General features: G+C 40.8%; 1 protein-coding gene across 1 annotated transcript in view; it reads right to left on the bottom strand.

Moving 5' to 3' along the window:
- The window catches only part of SPAG16 (sperm associated antigen 16), a gene marked incomplete at its 5' end in the record, with an annotated part of 332741 nt that overhangs the window by 77238 nt on the left and 237340 nt on the right, over nt 1–18163 (bottom strand). The window contains one exon of the mRNA XM_083354597.1: nt 4521–4586. Coding sequence (XP_083210723.1) covers nt 4521–4586 — 66 coding nt within the window. The remainder of the gene's footprint in view (nt 1–4520; nt 4587–18163) is intronic.

Raw genomic sequence — 18163 nt, 5'->3', positions numbered from 1 at the left:
TTAGTCATCATCTGAAAGACAAAATCGCTCAGATCCGGGCCGGTTTGGACTCTGACTGGGCAGAGTCTGACGTGGAGGAATCGGACGGTCTTGAGCATGTTATCTGGACTGAGTTTGATCCTGTTTCCTCTGATGATGTGGACAGGATGAGGAGGAGGCTGAGCTCCACCACCTGTTTGTTGGACCTGTGCCCCTCCTGGCTGGTTTATGTGGCTCGGGAGGAGACACGAGGCTGGTTCCAGGCAGTAATAACTGCTTCCCTGAAGGAGGGTGTCTTCCCCGCCTCCCTGAAGGAGGCGGTGGTGAGACCCCTACTCAAGAAGCCTGCCCTGGACCCAGCTGTTTTAAATAACTATTGTCCGGTCTCCAACCTTCGCTTTCTGGCGAAGGTTGTTGAGAGTGTGGTGGCGCATCAGCTTCCTCTGTTCCTGGATGATTATCTGGACCCGTACCAATCGGGTTTCAGGCCTGGGCACAGCATGGAGACGGCATTGGTCGCGCTGGTGAATGATCTCTGGCGGGCTCGGGACAGGGGTTGTTCCTCTGTCCTAGTCCTCAGCGGCTTTCAATACCATCAACCATGGTATCCTACTGCGGCGTCTCAGGGGGTTGGGAGTGGGAGGCACTGTTTTGCGGTGGTTCTCCTCCTATCTCCTGGGCTGCTCGCAGTCGGTGTTGATGGGAGAGCAGAGGTCCGCCCCGAGGCCTCTCATTTGTGGAGTTCCTCAGGGGTCGGTTCTCTCGCCCCTCCTGTTCAACATCTATATGAAGCTGCTGGGCGAGATCATTCGTGGTTTCGGGGTGGGGTATCATCAGTATGCTGATGATACCCAATGTTTTTTCTCCACCCCGAACCAACCCAGTGATGCCCTCGCCGTGATGTCCCGTTGTCTGGAAGCGGTCCGGGTCTGGATGGGGAGAAACAGGCTTCGTCTCAATCCTGCCAAGACTGAGTGGCTGTGCATACCGGCATCTCGGGTCAACCAGATTATTCCATCTCTAACGATGGGGGGTGAGGTGTTACCCTCCGTTGATAGGGCTCGCAACTTGGGCGTCCTCCTGGATTCACGGCTCAATTTTGAAGATCACATAGGAGCCGTGACCAGGGGGGCTTTTGCCCAGGTTCACCTGGTGCACCAGTTGCAACCCTATCTGGACCGAGATGCCCTATGCACAGTCACTCATATGCTCGTGACCTCCTGTTTTGACTACTGCAATGCTCTCTACATGGGGCTGCCCTTGAGGACCACCCGGAGGCTTCAGCTGGTGCAGAATGCGGCCGCGTGAGTTGTGATGGGGGTTTCCCAATAATCCCATGTAACACCTCTTCTCCGTGAGCTGCATTGGCTTCCGGTTGCCCTTCGAGTGAGATTCAAGGTGCTGGTGATGACCTATAAAGCCCTAAATGGCGAGGGTCTGGGATATCTGAGGGAACACCTGCTGCCAGCATCAAGCTCCCTTCGTCCAGTGCGCTCCCACAGGGAGGGTCTTCTCAGGGTGCCACCTGTTAAAGATTGCCGGCGGGTAACACCCAGGGGGAGGGCCTTCTCAGTGGGCGCGCCTGCCCTTTGGAACCAGCTGCCCACGGAGCTTAGGACTACCCCTGACCTCCGTTCATTCCACCGGGACCTGAAGACCTGGCTCTTCGAGCTCTCTGGCCCAGGCTGAGAATTTTTTAACTTTAACTGGAGTTTTTATTTTTTCTCAGGGAATGATGTAATCTTTTTAAATTGTTTTTAGCTTTTGTATTGATTTTCTTTTAAATATCCTGTAAACTGCCCTGAGTCCTTCGGGAAAGGGCAGTATATAAATCTAAATAAATAAATAAAAGCAATACTGGGATACAATCCCCAAAATGACAGAATGATCTCAGTTCAAATCCAAGGCAAACCATTCAATATCACAGTAGTCCAAGTCCATGCCCCAACCACTGGTGCTGAAGAGGATGAAATTGACCGGTTCTATGAAGCCCTACAGCACCTTATAGAACTAACACCAAAAAATGATGTCCTTATCATCATGGGGGATTGGAATGCTAAAGTAGGAAGCCAAAAGATAACCGGAATAACAGGCAAGTTTGGCCTTGGAGTACAAAATGAAGCAGGGCACAGGCTGATAGAATTTTGTCAAGAAAATACAATGGTCATAGCAAACACTCTTTTCCAACAACCCAAGAGATGGCGCTATACATGGACATCACCAGACGGTCAACACAGAAATCAGATTGACTATATGCTCTGCAGCCAAAGATGGAGAAGCTCTATACAGTCAGTAAAAACAAGACCAGGAGCTGACTGTGGCTCAGACCATGAGCTTCTCCTTGCAAAGTTTAAGCTTAAACTGAAGAAAGTAGGGAAAAGCACTAGGCCACTCAGGTATGAATTAAATCATATCCCTGTTGAATATACAGTAGAGGTGACAAATAGATTTAAGGAATTAGATCTGATAGACAGAGTGCCTGAAGAACTATGGACAGAGGTTCGCGACATTGTACAAGAGGTAGCAACCAAAACCATCCCAAAGAAAAAGAAATGCAAGAAAGCAAAATGGCTGTCTGAGGAAGCTTTGCATATAGCTGAGGAAAGGAGGGAAGCGAAAGACAAGGGAGAAAAAGAAAGATACACCCAATTGAATGCAGAATTCCAGAGAATAGCTAGAAGAGATAAAAATGCCTTCTTAAATGAACAGTGCAAAGAAATAGAAGAAAACAATAGAACAGGGAGGACCAGAGATCTTTTCAAGAAAATTGGAGAGATGAAGGGGACGTTCAATGCAAAAATGGGCATGATAAAGGACCAAAATGGCAGGGACCTAACAGAGGCAGAAGAGATTAAGAAGAGATGGCAAAATTACACAGAAGAACTATACAAGAATGAGCTTAACGTCCCTGATAATCACAATGAGGTGGTCACTGACCTTGAGCCAGACATCCTAGAATGTGAAGTGAAGTGGGCCTTAGAAAAGCTGAGCAACAACAAAGCTAGTGGAGGTGACAGTATTCCAGCTGAGCTATTCAAAATCTTAAAAGACGATGCAGTAAAAGTGCTACACTCAATTTGCCAGCAAATTTGGAAAACTCAACAGTGGCCACAGGATTGGAAAAGATCAGTTTACATTCCAATTCCAAAGAAAGCCAGCACCAAAGAATGTTCAAACTATTGCACCATTGCACTCATTTCTCATGCTAGTTAAGTTATGCTTAAAATCCTACAAGCTAGACTTCAGCAGTATGTGGATCGAGAACTACCAGAAGTACAGGCAGGATTTCGAAGAGGCAGAGGAACTAGAGATCAAATTGCCAACATACGCTGGATCATGGAGAAAGCTAGAGAGTTCTAGAAAAACATCTACTTCTGCTTCATTGACTATGCTAAAGCCTTTGATTGTGTGGATCATAACAAACTGTGGCAAATCCTTAAAGAGATGGGAGTACCATACAATCTCATTTGTCTCTTGAGAAACCTATATGCGGGCCAAGAAGCAACAGTGAGAACTGGACATGGAACCACTGATTGGTTCAAAATTGGGAAAGGAGTTCGGCAAGGCTGTATATTGTCGCCTTGCCTATTTAACTTATATGCAGAGCACATCATGAGAAAGGCAGGGCTAGATGAATCAAAAGTTGGAATTAAGATTGCCGGAAGAAATATCAACAACCTAAGATATGCAGATGATACCACTCTAATGGCAGAAAGTGAAGAGGAACTGAAGAGTCTCTTGCGAGTGAAGAAGGAGAGTGCAAAAGCTGGGTTGAAACTAAACATTAAGAAAACCAAGATCATGGCATCTGGCCCTCTCAATTCCTGGCAAATAGATGGGGAAGAAATGGAGGTAGTGACAGATTTTATTTTCCTGGGCTCCAAGATCATTGCAGATGGGGACTGTAGCCAAGAAATTAAAAGACGCTTGCTCCTCGGGAGGAAAGCCATGGCAAATCTAGACAGCACACTAAAAAGCAGAGACATCACCCTGTCAACAAAAGTGCGGGTAGTCAAGGCTATGGTCTTCCCAGTTGCAATGTATGGCAGTGAAAGTTGGACCATAAAAAAGGCTGAGCACCAAAGAATTGAGGCCTTTGAACTCTGGTGCTGGAGAAGACTCCTGCGAGTCCCTTGGACTGCAAGGTGATCAAACCAGTCAGTCCTAGAGGAGAACAACCTGCTCTTTAGAAGGCCAGATCCTGAAGCTAAAACTTTGGCCACCTAATGAGAAGGAAGGACTCACTGGAGAAGAGCCTAATGCTGGGAAAGATTGAGGGCAATAGAAGAAGGGGACGACAGAGAATGAGGTGGCTGGATGGAGTTACTGAAGCAGTAGGCGTGAGCTGCAATGGACTCCAGAAGATGGTAGAGGACAGGAAAGCCTGGAGGAACGTTGTCCATAGGGTCGCGATGGGTCGGACACGACTCCGCAACTAACAACAAAAAATATATATATGCTGTCTGTAGGTGTATGTGTGTCTGTATATATATGTGTGTGTATTCTATTTAAATCATAAATATTTACTGATTTTAGCTTACCTTAATGTTGAACGTGGCATGGTTGCACGAATGCAAGTGACCATAAAATGTTTGAGCACAAAGTCCCTAGGGGGAAAAACAAGAAAGTTCATAAAAATCAGAAGACAAAAGTCATAATTGAACAATCTGCAAACATTATATGAAGCTAGCATTTGAATACAATATTTCTGTCTGGGAAACCAAGTCACTGGGAAAGAGAACAATGAAGTACTATCCTGAAAAACACACCTGAATGAAACGTGATCTTTAAAAAAAATGAAATGGTACATCTCTTAATATAGTAGTTCCCATATTTATAGAAATACCATATAAGAAAATCTAGGATGCTACATATACTGTACTTATTCAAAAATGAGTTTCAGTGAGGTCTATACTCAGTTCCAGGTACATATTTATACAGAAATGTTAACGGGTGAGAAAAGTTATGCATGCTAAAATAAGGTAAAATGAATATTTACTTATTTCAAATAATATCTTTAATATTTGTTATTTTATGTGACTGGAGATGCACCAAATGGGTTGTCATTATGTTAAGGTTGGATTAGTAATTTTAGTTCTGTAGAAGTTCTGTTAAAGTGGTCTTAAGCTATTCTGATAATTCCCAGGAAGGTGATTTAAGATAAATTGCTATTCCATTTTTTTGTTTTCCCCCCCATATATTACTCTTAGAGGGATGATTTTTTTAAAAAATTAATACAATATTTTTTTCTTTTTCCTTTCTGTAAAAAAAAGTTGAAATGATTTAAACAAAGCAAATGTTTTAGTTATTTAAATGTGATGATAAGAAAAGCATAAAAAAGTCTTTTGAATGAGAGTTAAAGGATTAGATGATTAGATCTACTGAATGGAATGCTTAAAGTTTAAATAGATTAAATACATTCTCAGCTATGGTCAAAAAGAATACGAAATTGAGGGAATAAATGTATATTAAATTAGGAGGGATACATATTTTAAGTCGTATGTTATTTTTTGTATCTCAGTGCTTTTGTCTTTTTCTTTCTTTTTTCTTCTTTTTTTCCTCTTTTTTGTCTCTCTCCTCTTCTTTTCTCTTTCTACTTTTTTTGATTAAGAAATATAAAAGTATGAGAGGGCTTATATGGAAAAAATAGAATTAAATCCACCAATGTAAATGTAGTTAATTGTTGAGAAAATTGTCACTAGTAAGAATATTTAGAATTTGGGGGGGGGGAGAAATAAGCTGAAATAAGCACGGTAACAGGATTTATGATAAGGCAACTAAAATGACAAATAGGATTATTGGAAAAACTATACACTTAATTGTTTATCGAAATAATGAGAATTGTCTTATGTTTTGCAAAAAAAAGATACTTTGGGGAAAGGGGAAATCAAATGAAATTAACATATGGAATATAGATTATAGAAATCAATTGATTGTCTTATAAATGCTACCCAGACAACATACTGTTTACAAATTTTTAAAAAATGTCGTTTTGCTGGGTAAATTAATTCAATTTACATTAGATATGATTAATGTTGGGTTTTTTTCACTTTAATTGTGATTTAGTATTAATTTAAAGCTGCAGCTATACTTAGTTTCCCATCTTCTTTATTTCCAATTCCTTTTTTTTAACTAGAAAGCTCCTTATCCTGAGCAGTGCGTTTGAACACAAGGGACAAAGGGAGGGGGAATAAAGCAAAGTCAAACTTGCAAGATTGTTACTATAGCCAATAGTAATGATAGTTTTAGTCTTCTTGTAGAGTTCTTTTCTTGATTTGATCTACATAAGTGAGGCTAACATCAATCATGCAAATCTAACTATGTTACTTCTCCCCCCCCCAACACACACACACCAATAATCATGTGAATTAGGGGGATGTCTGCCTGAATTGCTTGTGTATACCTTCTTCTTGTTTCAGACTTAAGCCAAATTTTCCTCCTTGTCATTTTGGTAATAGGTCTGACATATTATTATCAAGATCATCTTCCTTACTCTTTACATGCAATCAGTTCCTTTCTCTATCTCTTATCCCTGTACTTCAGCACTGAACTATTGGGAAAAGGAGTCAAAATAATTATATTTGTAAGCTCCAGTAAAGCGGTTCCTGTTGAACAATCCAGTACACAGCAACAGTAATCCAATGGTTTATTCTTTCAGGGATGTTTTAAATCAGTGGTCCCCAACCTTTGCAGCTTGGCGGCCTGGCTGGGGGTGGGGCGAGAGGGGAACCAGGCCCGCACTGCTTGTACAAGCTGTACACATGCGCATGCATTCCAGCCCACCACACAAGCAGTTTGGTTCCTGAGCAGTGTGTATGAACATAAGGGACAAAGGGAAGTGGGAAGTGGGCCAGGGCCTGAAGATTGGGGACCCCTGATTTAAATCATCCTGTCAAAGAAAATAGAAAAGAAAAAAAAGCAGGGGAGTGGAGTTGGCAGTGTCAAGAGTCTGGCAGTAAGCTTTGAAGAACAACATTTGTATGGGTGTTCGATAGTGGAAAAAATGGGCTGGGGGAAACCAAAAATCTCCTGGCTGTGCTTTCTTAGCATTACTCATGATTTAGATGCCTAGAAGTTAGTAAAAGCACCACAAACTTCAGAGTAGGACAAGAGAAGACCGTAGGTGCCATTGCTCATCTCCACAATTTGAAGATGCTTTAGGATCCAAATCTAATTTTCTAATATTTATCAGCTCATTTGACATCCTTAAACAATCCCATTCTGAAAGGAAGTCTCTTAAAAGCATGCTGCAAAAGCTGCTAACCTTTAGGTTTGATTACAGTGATGTGATTTATGTGTACTTGTCTATACAAAATCCAGCAGCCAGATTGGATCCATCTGTAAAGTATTCCACTGGCAAAATATAAAGGGCCGGCTATTACTTTTAAAGCTAGTTCCAGGTTACTTAAGAGGATTTTCTTTTTTTTCCTCTTTAAAACTGTTTTTATTCCAAACCAACTTTCTACTTGGTAACATAATAGCTAAAACAACACAAAATAAAAAGAACTCTAGGAGCAGCTAGAGGGTAATTTGTGTTGCTTCAGCATGTACCTCCTCAGGGCTGTGAATTTTCAGAAAAGAAGAATCTTATTCGTTAATCCATGATTAGTTCCTGAACAGAGACTATTCCTGGAGATGCAGCTAATTTTACTAGAGAAAGTAGAAACAAGAGGATGACACCCTTCCTTTAATTTAGCTCAGTTAACTACTGTTGCTCAATCTGTATGAGCAGGTATAGAAGTTCTGCAGTAGGTCAGTTTACCAGCATTTAATCCAACATGTCTTCCTTCAGAGGAAGTTGCCACAGGACCCAGACAAAAATTTTATTACATAAATCAAGATTAATGGACCCAGTGTAGAATTTTAAATGTTCTGAATTTTTTAAGTGTTATAAAGATCAGGTGGAGGAAAGGCATATATTGTCCATAATGGTTTGAGTGAATCACCACTTTTATATTGTTTTTAAACTTTGCCCTGTAAACCGCCCTGAGTCCTTCGGGAATAGGGCGGTATATAAAAATAAATAAATAAATAAATAAATAAATAAATAAATAAATAAATAAATAAATAAGAGCCAATAGTGTGATGCATCTGCCAAAAAAGCCAATGCAGTCCTGGCTGCATTAATAGAAGACTAGTAAGAGGACTCAGATTTGACCCAGATAAAAAACTATAGACCGATATCACTACTGAAAGTGGACTATAAAATCTTCACTTCAATAATAGCTGAGAGGCTGAAAAGATTTTTGACTAAATTTATACACCCAGATCAAAATGGATTTTTGCCAAAGAGACAAATAAAAATAATTTGAGAGTAATATTAGATATATTGGAATATTATGAACTCCATCCAGGGAAACAACTGGCATTAGTATTTTAGACACTCAAAAGGCATTTGATAACGTTTCTTGGCAATTTATGATTCAACAACTAAAAACAATGGACTTTGGTCAAAACTTTATAAATACGATTCAGACAATATATCAGAAACAAACAGCAAAAGTGATTATAAATGGGGATTATACAGAGAATTTTGATATATGAAAAGGCACAAGACAAAGATGTCCATTATCCCCATTGCTATTTATCTTAACTTTGGAAGTTTTAAATAGAAACATTAGGAAAGATCCAGAAATTAAAGGATTGAAAATAAAAGGTGAAACCTATAAACTCCAAGCATTTGCAGATGATTTAGTATTCATTCTAGAGGAACCTTTAGAGACGATTCCTAAACTGTTGGAAAAGATAGAGCAATTTGGAGAGATAGAAGGATTAAATATAAATAGAGAAAAAACTAAAGTGATAGCTAAATATTTTACAGATAAAAAGCAATTATCAAAAAAATAGAATTGCAAATAGTCAAAAAGGTCAAATACTTGTGAATATATTTGACAGCAAGATGTTCAACAATAAAAGAAGATAATTACATTAAATTGTTTTTTTATTGAAAAGTTTTAAAATACATTTTTAATAACATAAACTCCCTCCCTCCCCCTCCCCTCCCCCTTGCCCTCCCTAACCCTCCCCTCCGACTTCCCAGAGCTGAATACAGGGTATTAACTTTACAAACTTAAGCTAAAATATGCTACCTAACTAAAAAAAACATATTAAATTCTATCGCGCTTTAACTCCCCTTAAACATAACTAAATTACTAACCAATAATGAATAACTGATAATACATCATGTAAAACTAATACTTATTCAAATACTAAATGAAACTTTTTAGTCCCATATTTATTCTGAATATATTCGATCCATCTTCTCCATTCCACAATATATCTCTGTTGCGATTGTTCTTTCAAATATGCTGAAATCTTTGCCACTTCTGCCAGGTTTGAAACTTTCAAAGTCCACTCTTCTATAGTAGGCAGTTCCTCCTTCTTCCAATATTGTGCTACTAAAAGTCTTGCTGCCGTAATTAAATTCAACATCAATTTAGTATCTATGACAGTACAATCTGTAATAATACCCAACAGAAATAACTGTAGAGAAAACCTTATCTTTTTCTTAAATATCTTTTGCATGTTCCACCAAACTTTAATCCAAAAAGCTTTAACTTTTTTTTACAAGTCCACCATATATGATAATACGTTGCATCCTCACAACCACACCTCCAACATTTGGGCTGGCAGTTTGGATACATACTTGCTAATTTTTTAGGATCTAAATGCCATCTATAAAACATTTTATAAAAATTCTCTCTTAAATTTTGAGCCTGTGTAAATTTTACATTTCTGATCCATATCTTTTCCCAAGTGTCCATTGTTATAACCTCCTGAAAATTCTGGGCCCACTTTATCATACAATCTTTAACAAGTTCCGTTTCTGAGTCAATTTCTATCAGTGCATTACATATCCTTCTTATATGTGCTTGACCTTGATCTCTAATTTGTTTTACCAAATTTCCATCAGTTATCGAAATACAAACTTTCTGATCTTCTTTCCATCTTGCTTGTAACTGCCCTTACTGGAACCAAGTTTGTACTATCTTTCCTTCTTTTAAAATATTATATGGCTTTAATTGCCATACATTCCTTTCTATCCTAAGAATTTCTTTGTATGTAATCACATCATGTTTAAATCCCACATTTATATTTTCTATTGTATGTTTAGGTATTGCTCAAATTGGTATTTTATACTTTAACTTATGTCGATATTTTTTCCAAACTCGCAACAGAGCATACTTTAATATATGTGTCTTAAAAACATTATCCACCTTCTTGTCATACAATAAATATGCATGCCAACCAAATAACAAATCATAACCCTCAATATTCAATAATCTCCCTTGTGTTAAATTAAACCAATCACTAATTGATGATAAAACAGTAGCCTCATAGTAAAACCCTCAAGCAAATACACCCAATTTATTTTTATTTATTTTTATTTATTTATTTATTTATTTATTTTATTTTTTATTGAAAAGTTTTACAAAAGTTACAATGTTATCCCATCCCAACCCCCGCCCCTAAACCCCCCTCCCCTCCCCCACTTCCCAAAGCTGCTTACAGGGTTACAAATATATAGTAATCATAATCTAATTAACATTGAGTGACTGTATAAATAAGCAAATACATAATATACTTTAACCCGCCTATAACATGATTACAAACACTCTAAAAATATCCAACTTATAAAAAAAATAAAACAAGGAAAAAATTATTTAAATTATAACAATCTAAAATTTACCCATAAGCTAAATGGAACTTTTTAGTCCCATATTTTTTCTGAATATAATCTATCCATCTTCTCCAAACCGAAATGTATCTTTCTTGTGAGTGATCCTTCAAGTAAGCAGAAATCTTAGCCATTTCTGCTAAATTTGACACTTTAAGCGTCCACTCCTCTATAGTAGGCAGACTGTCCATCTTCCAATATTGCCCTACCAATAACCTCGCAGCTGTTATCAAATTCAACATCAAATTAATTTCTTTAGTAACATAATCTGTAATGACACCCAATAAAAATTGTGGAGTAAACTTTATCTTTCTCTTAAAAATCTTTTGAATGTTCCACCAAACTTTAATCCAAAAAGCTTTTATATTTCTACAAGTCCACCAAATATGAAAATAAGTAGCCTCCAAGCTACCACATCTCCAACATTTGGGCTGTAAATTGGAATACATACAAGACTGCTTTTTAGGATCCAAATGCCATCTATAAAACATTTTATAAAAATTTTCTCTTAAATTTTGGGCTTGAGTAAATTTTACATTTCTAACCCAAATTACCTCCCACACATCCAATGGAATCGGTTCTTGAATATTTTGAGCCCACTTTACCATGCAGTCTTTTACCAATTCTGTTTCCGAGTCCAGTTCTATTAAAACATTATAAATTCTCTTTATATGCGCTCGAGTTTGATCTTTAATCTGTTTTACCAAGTTTTCATCCATCAGTGTCAAACCAACCTTCTGATCTAACTTCCACCTAGCTTGCAATTGAGTATACTGAAACCAAGACTGTACAATATTTTCTTGCTTTAACTCAGCTACCGACCTTAGTTGCCAATCACTCCCTACCAATCTAAGTAGTTGCTTATAAGAAATCATATCCATCTTCACACCCATAGATACCCCCACTATTGCGTGTCCAGGAATCCCCCAAATTGGTATTTTATAATTCAGCTTATAATAATACTTTCTCCAAACATGCAATAAAGTACTTCTTAAGATATGAGATTTAAAAGCCTTATCAACTTTTTTATCATAAATCAAATATGCATGCCACCCATATAATAAATCCCATCCCTCAAGATAAAGTATACTTTTATTTGGTTAAATTAAGCCAATCACTAACCAATGTTAAAACCGCTGCATCATAATATAATTTCAAATTAGGCACCTTAAGTCATCCTCTTTCCCGAGCGTCCTGTAAAATCTTAAATTTAACTCTCGGTTTTTTCCCCGCCCAAATAAATTTGTTAATACCCTTCTGCCATTCATCCAAATTAGCATCTTTTTTTCAAAGTAGGTATCATTTGAAACAAAAAAAGAAACTTTGGTAAAACGTTCATTTTAACAGCTGCAATTTTTCCCAACAAAGATAATTGTAATTTTTTCCAATTATTTAAATCCTTTTGTACTTTTAACCATAACATCTCATAATTATTCTTATATAATTTCACATTAGAAGCTGTAATGTATACCACCAAATATTTAACCTTTTTCACAATTTCATAACCTGTCAGTTTTACTAACATATCCTTTTCATTCATAGTCATATTTTTAGATATTTTAGTCTTTTACCTTAAAACCCAAAACTTTCCCATATTGTATTATGATTTCCATCAAATCTATGACCAATTGAATCGGTTGAGATAATGTAACAACCAAGTCATCCACAAATGCTCTTAACCTATAATCATTCTGCTTTATTTTTATTCCCTTTATTTTAGTTGATTCCCGAATTTTAATCAATAAGATCTCCAATGTTAAAACAAACAATAATGGTGATAGGGGACACCCCTGTCTTGTACCTTTTTCAATTTTAAATGCATCTGTTAAAGCCCCATTAATTATAATTTGCACCGATTGTTGTTGATATATGGCCTTAATAGATTGCAAAAATTTATCCCCAAAATTCATCTTATCCACAACTTTCAATAAGAATTGCCAATTCAACTGATCAAAAGCTTTTTCAGCATCCAAAAATACCAATACTGCAGGGACTTGGTTATTCTTATTCAAATATTCAATTAAGTTAACTATTTGTCTTACATTATATTTCATATATCTTCCAGTTATAAATCCAGACTGATCGGTATGAACCGTCTGTTTCAAGACTAGCATTAATCTATTTGCCAATATTTTTGCAAAAATCTTATAATCTGTATTTAAGAGAGATATAGGTCTATAATTCTTAGGCTGAGTAAGATCTTGATCCTCCTTTGGGATCAACGATATAAAAGCCCTTCTCTATGATGGAGGCACCTCCCCTCCGGCCTGGATATTATTAAATAATTCCTTTAAAGGTTCTACCATCTCTGCAAGTAGAGTTTTGTAATAAATTGCTGTTAAACCATCTGTACCAGGAGCCTTACCCACTTTTAACTGTTTAATTGCTGATATAATTTCTTCAGAAGTGATTAAACAATTCAACCCTTCCCATTGTTCATATGAAAGCATAGGAATATGCGCTTCCTGTAAGTATTTATCTATATCTAATGTTTGTATATTCTCACTAGCATATAACTTTTCATAAAAATCCAAGAAACCCTTTTTAATCAAATTAAATACACCCAATTTTTAACTGCAGCTTGCTGAAAAGAGAACAACAGTCGCCCTTATGGCCAAAACTCCACCACCACCACCACCTCCAATCATGGTTGAAGGAGAACAACACTTTGAGATAAAAGAAATCTTAGATTCTAGGAAGTATCATGGGGCAAATCAATACCTAGTAGCCTGGAAAACCTTCCCTCCTCACAAAAAGAGTGGGTCTTCAAACGTCATGTCAGAGCACCCAAACTGTTAAAGAAGTTTCATACAGAATATCCCAACAAGCCCAACTAACCTCTATACCTGTTTTGTTTTTTCTACAGGTGGATCTCTCCTATTTTTAAGGGGGGGCAGGATGTCAAAACCCATTCCTATTTTATTTCATTTCTATTTCATTCCACTTTTTTCTGGGTTTTGCCATATTTCTAAGGAGGAAGGGGGATGTGCATGCAGGGCTATTACTTTCACTTCCTCCATTTGCTACAATGTAATCCTTTATTTTGTTTACTGGGTCTGTATCCTGTTTCCTGCGTTATCTCTCTCTCTCTCTCTCTCTGAACTCTATCTTTTAAACTGTCCGTTAAGAACAAAGGAGGAAATAAGGAATGTAACATAAAGACCAAAAGAGTCTTTATTTTCTATTTTAATGCTGACTGAGATCTACACTGTCTTTCCAGGCAATCTTTCAGAGTACTCCCTCTAGTCTTCAAGGGAGGGGTTTACAGGACTACTTTGTTCTTCATTTCCAAATACAACACAAGCCCAATGTATCCCCTCTACCTTTAAAAATGTCAATCAAAGCAGCAATCAGTTCTTACTAGCCAGTGAAGAAAAGCTCCTCCCATCCTGGACTGGGTACTTATATTCAGTTGGAAACCCTAACTTTTCTTGTCCTAAAGGTGCTTTTTCAGGAGGCAACTGGACTTTGTTTTTCTTTGAAGACATTTTGCTTTTCATCCAAGAAGCTTCTTCAAGTCTGATTGGATAGAGGGGAATGGAAGGATTTATATTCCTTGCAGACAGCTTGTCATTTGCATTTTTTTAGAGTCGTTGAGGCCACCTGGATGTTTATCTGTGTCCTCAAGATCACCTGAGTGCTGTATCAGATGCAGGGACAGCCAAACCCTGAAGGACTACTGCTGCCCCCCAAACCGGCCAGATCTCTGGCCAGGGAGTTGCCGGACCTTTGCAAGCAGCAGCTCAGACATAGGAAGCCACTGGATAGCTACTGTTTTAACTGGCAGCTGTAGGCGCCTAGCTTTGGCATTTCCCTTAAGGAGCAGGATGGCCACCACCACACTGGGTTGTCCTGGGACTTCCTGGGCCCCTGCCAATTATGATGACATTCAACAGCAACCCGGACAAACAGCCATTTTTTTTTCTGAACCAGGTGTGGGCATACCTGGATCACTACCAGCCAGGGGATTTAGATTGAAACCGGTCAAAAAGGAAGTTCCCATTCCAATAATAGTGGAGGGAGAGAGACATTATGAGATTAAGTCAATCCTGGACTCAAGGGTCCATAAGGGGAAGCTACAGTATCTAGTACAATGGAGGGGATACCCAGTAGCAGAAGTGACATGGGTTAAGCCTCATAACATCAGAGCAGAGTGGCTAATCAGTAGTATTTCATGTGAAGCAAGGAAGTGACAGAGAGGAAATGGCTTAATGTGTGTTTCTAGTGTTCCAGGTTCCTTCCAATTTTCAGGAGGGTCCGCCTGTCAAGTTTCAAAGCCCAGTCTTGCTGATGTGACAGACATTGCTTCTCAACTTGACAACAAGCTTGGGGGGAGGGGAGAGGTTTGGAATGCAGACTTCAAAGATTAAGGAATCAGACCATGGGAATCAAGGACAATGGCTGTCAGAGCCCATATCTTAAGGGTCCCCTTCCCCCCCCCAACCCAGTCCTTTTCTTTTTCATCTTAACCTCACTCTCTTCTCTTCCTGGTTTCTGCCATACTCCTGGAGGGGAGGGGGGCAGTGCTTGTGAGTTATTGCCTTGTTGGCTTCCTCTATCACTACAATGTAACACTTTGCTGTTTCTGCATATTTCTTCTGTGAACTTTCTTTCCCCTTGTTGTAAAGGGGGTGGGGAGAAAAAAGGAATGCAACCTCTGGCAACTGGTTTATCTCTGCACTCATAACGGAAGGTGCAAAAGGCTGCCAAAACATCTCTGCAGCCCGGAGATGGCCTGATGTTATTATTATTAATTTATTATTAATTTTATTTATATACCGCCCTTCTCCCGAAGGACTCAGGGCAGTGAACAGGGCAATGCATGTTAAAAGACAAAATACAAAATACAAAAAATAAAAGGGATTAAACAGAATGCCCACAACTCTTACAATAAGTTAAAACACAATAAAAAAAGTTAAAACACATTAATAAAACCCAACCCCATACCATCAGGCCAGGCCAGCTTGTTTGAAGAGGTAAGTCTTTAGATCGCGCCGGAAGGAGCGGAGGTTGGGCGCGATCCGGAGCTCAACCGGAAGATGGTTCCATAAATCCGGCGCGCCCACAGAGAACGCCCTCCCCCTGGGGGCCACCAGTCGGCATTCTTTGACCGGTGGCACCCTGAGGAGGCCCTCTCTGTGAGAGCGTACTGGGCAGAGGGAAGTTGATGCTGGCCGCAGGTGCTCCCAAAGGTATTCCGGACCCATGCCATGTAGGGCTTTGTAGGTCATTACCAACACCTTGAATCTCACCCGGAAGACAACTGGAAGCCAATGCAGCTCGCGGAGCAGAGGTGTAACATGGGAGTATCGGGAAACTCCCAACAGAACACTTGCGGCTGCATTCTGTACCAGTTGGAGCCTCCGAGTGGTCTTCAAGGGCAGCCCCATGTAGAGAGCGTTGCAGTAGTCCAAGCAAGAGGTCACGAGCGCATGAGTGACCGTACGTAAGGCATCCCGGTCTAGATAGGGCCGCAACTGGCGCACCAGGCGGACCTGGGCGAAGGCCCCCCTAGTCACAGCTACTATATGGTCTTCTAAAGAAAGCTGTGAATCTAGGAGGACTCCCAAGTTGCGAGCCCTATCTACAGGGGGTAATAACTCACCCCCCCATAGAAAGAGATGGGATATCCTGAATATCCCGAGATGCCAGTACGCACAGCCACTCAGTCTTGTCAGGGTTGAGTTGAAGCCTGTTCCTCCCCATCCAGACCCGAACCGCCTCCAGGCAGCAGGACATCACGTCGAGGGCATCACTGGGGTGGTTTGGGGTTGAAATGAAAAGCTGGGTATCATCAGCATACTGATGATACCCAACTCCCAAACCACGAATGATCTCACCCAGCGGTTTCATGTAGATGTTGAACAGGAGAGGCGAGAGAACCGAACCCTGAGGGACTCCACAAGCAAGAGGCCTCGAGGTCGACGTCTGCCCCCCTGCCAACACCGACTGAAAACGTCCCAGGAGATAGGAGGAGAACCACTGAAAAACCGTGCCTCCCACTCCCAATCCCCTGAGACGCCGCAGCAAGATACCATGGTCGATGGTATCGAAAGCCACTGAGAGGTCTAATAGGACTAGGACAGAGGAATATCCCCTGTCCTGAGCCCTCCAGAGATCATTCACCAACGCGACCAATGCCGTTTCCGTGCTGTACCCGGGCCTGAAGCCCGATTGGTACGGGTCTAGATAATTCGCTTCATCCAGAACCTGAGAGAGCTGAAGCGCCACCACGCTCTCAACAATCTTCACAAGAAAGTGAAGGTTGGAGACTGGACGAAAGTTATTTAAAACAGCTGGGTCCAAGGCAGGCTTCTTGAGGAGAGGTCTCACCACCGTCTCCTTCAAGGCGGTGGGGAAACTACCCTCACTCAAAGAGGCAGATATAACTGCCTGGAACCAGCCTTGTGTCCCCTCCCGAGCTGCGTAGACCGGCCAGGAAGGGCACGGGTCCAATAAACATGTGGTGGAGCTCAGCCTCCCCATAATCCTGTCCACTTCCTCCGGAGTTACAGGATCAAACTCCTCCCAGATAACATTGACAAGACCACCCGTGTCCTGATCGTCGGACTCTGCCCAGTCGGAGTCCAAACCGGTCCGAATCCGAGCGATTTTGTCCAACAGATGTTGACTAAACTCCTCGGCACGCCCCTGCAAGGGTTCCTCACTCACCTCCTGATTAAGGAGGGAGCGGGTCACCCTAAACAGGGCGGATGGGCGATTATCTGCGGATGCGATAAGGGTAGCGAAGTAATTAGACCTCGCCACCCTTATCGCCGCGAGATAAGACCTAATATGGGTTCTTAGTCGCAATCGGTCGGATTCAGATCAGCTGGATCTCCAACCACTCTCTAGGCCCCGTCTCCGACGCTTCATCTCCCGGAGCTCCGCGGAGTACCATGGAGCCCACTGGGATCTGCACCGGGTCAGGGGCCACAAGGGTACAACTCGGTCAAGTGCCTCTGTGGCCGTCCTTTCCCAGGCTTCCACTAAGGCATCTGCCGAACTGTGAGCAGAGGAGGCAGGTGGGGACCCCAGCGCTGCCTGGAACCTGTCAGGGTCCATTAAGCGCCTGGGGCGGTACCATCTAATTGGTTCCACATACCCACGGTGGGGAGTGGCAAGACGGAAGACCAGGCGCAGGAGATGATGATCGGTCCATGACAGGGGCATAACAGTTGGGGAGCCCCCACCAAGATCATCTAACCACCGTCCAGATAAGAAAAACAAGTCAAGGGTGTGGCCTCCCACATGAGTCGGTCCATAAATTACTTGCGTCAGGTACATGGCCGTCATGGAAGCCATGAACTCCTGAGCTAACTCAGATGATCCTCCCAGGGATGGTAAATTGAAGTCACCCAAAACTATAAGTTTGGGGAACTCAATCACCAACCCCGAGAGGACGTTGAGAAGCTCAGGCAAGGCTGCTGCTGCATGACTAGGCGAAAGGTACACCAGCAGCAAGCCAAACTGCGCCCTAGGACCACATCTCAGGAAGAGAGACTC

This window comes from Vipera ursinii (genome assembly GCF_947247035.1).
Source record: "Vipera ursinii genome assembly, chromosome: 1".
NCBI classification, from domain to species: Eukaryota; Metazoa; Chordata; class Lepidosauria; order Squamata; family Viperidae; genus Vipera; species Vipera ursinii.
Note: the sequence above shows the minus strand (reverse complement) of the source record. Positions and strands in the feature narration are given on the sequence as shown.